Consider the following 4,669-nt stretch of genomic DNA (forward strand, 5'->3'; position numbering starts at 1 on the left):
TATATATATATATATATATATATATATATGCAACGAGAACTTCTCAGCTTATGGTAGGAAAGTTCTGTTTTGTCTTGTAGCCCTCAAGCTTTAGACTCTCTCATCCAAGAACATATTTTAATCTTTCTCTCTCTCCCCCTCTGTCTTGCAGCCTGGAGCCAAAAAGATGTCTTTTTCTGAAAAGCTGAAGGCAACAAATCACATGATAGAAACCTTTAGGAGGAGAGCACCTTGTGATGACACCTCATAGATATTTTGCTGGCAAAATCCCACGGTAGGAATTTGCCAACAGACTGCTTGACGTAGATACAGCATTAATTATAACACTTTGGCCTTTCTGTAAATAAATTAATGATACATTTCAGAATTTAACGTAAGAGGACTTGGGTCTTTAAAAAAAAAAAAAGTTGCGCTGTGTACCATATCATATTTTCTTATTACTAGAAATGTAAAAAGACTAGATCTTGTTAACACACACTGATTTATATATTTTTAATTATCATTTTTTTAGACTCTTTATAGGTATTCTTTTAAAGTGGCTTCAGATAACCAGGGTCCCCTTAGGGTGACTTTTGTCCTGCATTTGTAACTCTTAGGCCTGACATGATCCTAAATACCAGCAGTTTCATAATGGAAGGGCATAAATGATAATACACCACTGGATTCTAAAAGCTTAGATCCAGCAATACCCAGGTATGATTCTGAACAGAATCATTCAGTCAACCATGTAATTAGGACTAATTAAAAGAAGTCCTTCTGACATGCTGGTATGTTCGGTCAATCTAGAAGCCTTGTCTGACAGCCAGCTTTCAGACACTCATCTATATTCCCATACACCAAGTACCTAATATCAAGCGTTTACCTGCTCCCGATTCTGGTCAGACATATCATTAGCTTTCCTGACACTGAAATGCAGAACAAAAGGAGTAAGTTGGTTCAAACTCCCCTAGACCCAATTCTAGATATCTGGGAAAAACTCATTTCTACAAGGTGCGAGGCAAGGATAATCCATTCTCTGCGGGGTTGGCGCGGTAAGCTAATGGCTCTGGTACACTTAGTCTCTGCTCATCCTCTCCCCATTTCCTTTGGAACAGTTTGTGGAGAGTCTCTTATGGAGTCTTTCACCTGTGGATAATCTGCATCCTCAATGGTGCTGGCAAAATCATTCTTGTTTAAAAATTTGCCAGTGACAAACCAGCTGCTTGGTGTTAAAGTGTCCAGGACATCACGTGTGGGCATATGCGCTCTCTGCTAGCTATGTGTACAGTACAAGAGTCCATAACTAATGTCTCTTCTCCGGTGCAGACTTTCTGGTTCAGTTGCTATCATACTGGGTGAAGTATGGCTCTGTTTATTGACTTGGCCTATTTTTCAGACAAGATGCAGAGTGCTTCCATCTGTGCAATGTCCTGAGTTTATTTTGGGACAATACATGATCTTGCACGCCTGTTTTATTTGAATGTTTTCCTATGGCCCGGTCCATCTGTTCTCTCGGAACTGTTTGCAGTAGTATTTCTCTTGTCTTTTTTGCCATCATTGTTTTATATTTCTGGTATACGACTCCCTATTAGATGCCACCAACCAATTTCTGAAGCTGCAGAACCCTTGAATCATCTATTTTTGCCTTTGGCTAGCACTTCATTTTGTGCCAAGGATTTTAAAAAGTTTCATCTACTTCTGTCATATTTCTATTCAACTTTAATCTTCTTGTCAATCACAGGTATAGTAATCATTTCCAAATTAACACCAGCTCCATTATTCCTTGCCTTTTCTTTTACATTTTGTGACTGTTTTTCATGGTGCCTCACTTGCAATTAAAGTCATCTCAGGTTATTAATTCACCGAGTGACTGGTTTCTGCCAATTCAGTGATTTCATAAAGAACTCTTCATGTCTTAAGGTCATCTTCAAAGAGCTGTAGTTATTTCTCTAAGTCAGTGTTGGTCACTAATAATTGGATCTCTACCTCAAGTGTTTTCTGAAGACACGCCAAAGTTCAGAAAACTAATTCAAGCCACGCTGCTTGGTCTGTTGCGGCTTTTATGAAATGGTTATAATATATAGATAAAGCAAATTCGGGTTTGACTCTCATAGGCATCGAACTTCTCTATCAAAATTGAGAACTTGTATGTTCTCAGGACCCTTGAAAAAAGGAAGTGATAATATTTAAGAACTGAATTCAGGAGGACATGCATTTTTCAAGATTCACTTCACAAAAGGTGGATTTTGTGAATCGTGTGAAGTGTTCCCCTTGAGGGGGCATCTGAACACAAGGGTCATACCATGCATTTGCAATACCCACTTGCTTTGAATTTACCAGTACTTTTACCAATACCAACTTGCAGAGAATAATGTTTAACCTCTAACAGATTGCTGTCCACAACTCAGGAGGCACAATGGCCACCTTCATTGGAAGTCTCAGAGAAAATACTGAGGATTGAATGAAGTTTGTATTACCATCCGATTCTCTTATTACTATGGATTCAGAACCATGCAGTTCAACAACCCAAAGCATTTTATATAGGGTTTTGACTGGTAGTAGATTTCACTTTAGTTGGTCTGGGACACATTTAACATCCAGTTAAAGGCTGCATCTCCCTTTTGCAGGTTAACTATGATACTGCTGATGCATCCCTATTGCATAGACTGTCTATTGCAGCCAATGTGCTAGTCCACCGAACAATAGCTAAACACTTCCAGTATCACCACCCATGAAAAGATCTGAATCTCTATGCTTTGCTCGATCGATTATAGAACGGACTCTCCTTAGGGCTTAGACACATGTGGGTTTGTGGCGCATATTTCTGCAGCACTGCTGTGCTCTTCCATTGCACAGCTTCAGAAAAGTTGTTCCATCAGCATTGCAAATATTCTTCAGTAATTGCATCTCTTGTTCAATAAACTGTTATCTTAATTGAATTATATCATTTGTACAATGCAGGCTGGGAATTTGTTTCAACTGCCCAGCCAACAAAAAGGAAAGAAAATAACTATGCTTCAAACTAGCGTGCTCAGTTTTCTCCCACTCAGTCAAGCCTTGTAAAGAAAACTCAAGGTTTTGATAAGACATCACTACTGGCTTTCAAAAATGTGTGTCTAGCTAGCTAGCAGACGTACTAAAGCTTGAAAATATCAACACAACCAGTGGAAAGCATAAATCACTCCTGTCAAAACCTTCTCGGTGGTCAGCAAGCTTATGATCTGAACCAAAAGACAAATAATTAAAAGCAGGGTGGGTTCCCATCCAGTCTGAAGTAAAGTTAAAAGCTGAACCTGTTTTTTTGCATTTCACGCAAGTAACCAATTATGAGAATACGGTGCTGTTTAGTGGCGATCTCCTCTCTTACTCAAGGAGCGGGGATTAGGCTTCCGAATAGTTTTTCCTGTCCCCGTCTGCATGCCCTTCACCAAAAAAAAAACAATCATAGAAAATTAGGGCTGGAAGGGACCTGGTCTCTCTAACCTGGTGGATGCCAAGGAAAGGAAGAGTAACCCAGCCCTGGATCGGTGAACCAGTTGTGTTTAGCAGTTGACTTCTGCTCCCTTGTGGTTTGAGAGCTTGTCTGGAAGGGGAGGGAAATCTTGGACTGAGCCTCTTTTGCTTTGTGCATCCATTACTGCGTCTAGAAGAGAACTCTTCTGCCATAGCAGGGACACCTCTGGGCACTGTCGCACGCTGCAGAGGAAAACAAACCCCTCCGCCAGGCATGCCTGTCTCTGTGGGGTGCGATTCTTTCCTGGCCCTGGCTGAGCAGAGGGGCAAGACCCTCTCACCAGAAACCTCCAGGTTTTTTAGTCCCAGCAGGAGCAGCAGCACAACCCGGTGATGATCCCTGGCCTTCGGCTGCATCTAACGCCTGATGCTTCTGGGATTCTGCCATCCTAATGTAGATCCATTGATAATTACCTTTACGGATATTAAGCCAGCTGTCTACCCATTGCGTGGTTTTTGCCTAGCCCACAATTTATTTACGAGAAGGTCTGGCAAGACTGACAAAAGCCCTAACCGAAATCTAAGCGTGCTCCATCCACTGCGTTCCCTGCATCCACCCACCCAGTTCCTTTGTTGAAGATCAGGTTTGACACCATTTATTTTTAGCAAACCCAGGCTGGCTGCTTGCAAGCAGCTTTTCTGCCTCCAGAGGTTCACAAATGGACTTCCCTCGAGAAGTTTACAAACGGACTTCAATTGCTCTAGCAGCTTCCCAGGCACCCGAGTCAGGCGAGCCCGCCTGGAGTCACCCCGGGGGGGGGGGGGGCACATATTAGGCAGCTGTATAGTTTTTGCAATACAAATACTCCGAAATCAGAACGCCGTCCTTCAAAAGAGCCGCTCTCCTGTAAGCTGGTTCCCTTGTTGCCCCCGCTCGCATCCAGTGGTTTCTACCTGCGACCTCCCAGCGCATATGACAGCAGGCAATGTTCCCTGCTGGGCGCGAGGTCTGGTGTGTCAGGTTGCTGGTCCCCTTATGAGGAGCTTCGATTGTGATGCGGGCAGGGATGCCGCTGCCCCGTTGTCAGGCTGCTGGTCCCCTCACGGGGGTTGGGCAGGGACGGTGCTGCCCCCTTGTCAGGTGAACCAACTGCCCTCAGGGGAGCGGCGGGGACGGCGTGGGGGGGCTGGCACGGGGCCGGCGCTGCCCCAGGCGCAGACGCGGCGCTCGGGGGCC

General features: G+C 43.7%; 1 protein-coding gene across 5 annotated transcripts in view; it reads left to right on the top strand.

The window, feature by feature from the left end:
- The window catches only part of FHAD1 (forkhead associated phosphopeptide binding domain 1), a 57,365-nt gene extending 54,072 nt beyond the window's left edge, over positions 1–3,293 (top strand). For 4 of the 5 annotated variants that reach the window (XM_019511881.1, XM_019511884.1, XM_019511883.1 and 1 more), the window contains one exon: positions 152–409. In XM_019511881.1, the coding sequence (XP_019367426.1) occupies positions 152–250 (99 nt within the window). In that variant the 3' untranslated portion in view covers positions 251–409. Of the gene's footprint in view, positions 1–151; positions 410–2,606 lie in introns of those variants that run through there. The other variant, XM_019511882.1, reaches the window with a different exon arrangement.
- Positions 3,294–4,669: the final 1,376 nt, after the last annotated feature.

This window comes from Gavialis gangeticus, unplaced genomic scaffold (genome assembly GCF_001723915.1).
Source record: "Gavialis gangeticus isolate Ggan-Ray unplaced genomic scaffold, GavGan_comp1, whole genome shotgun sequence".
Lineage (NCBI taxonomy): Eukaryota > Metazoa > Chordata > Crocodylia > Gavialidae > Gavialis > Gavialis gangeticus.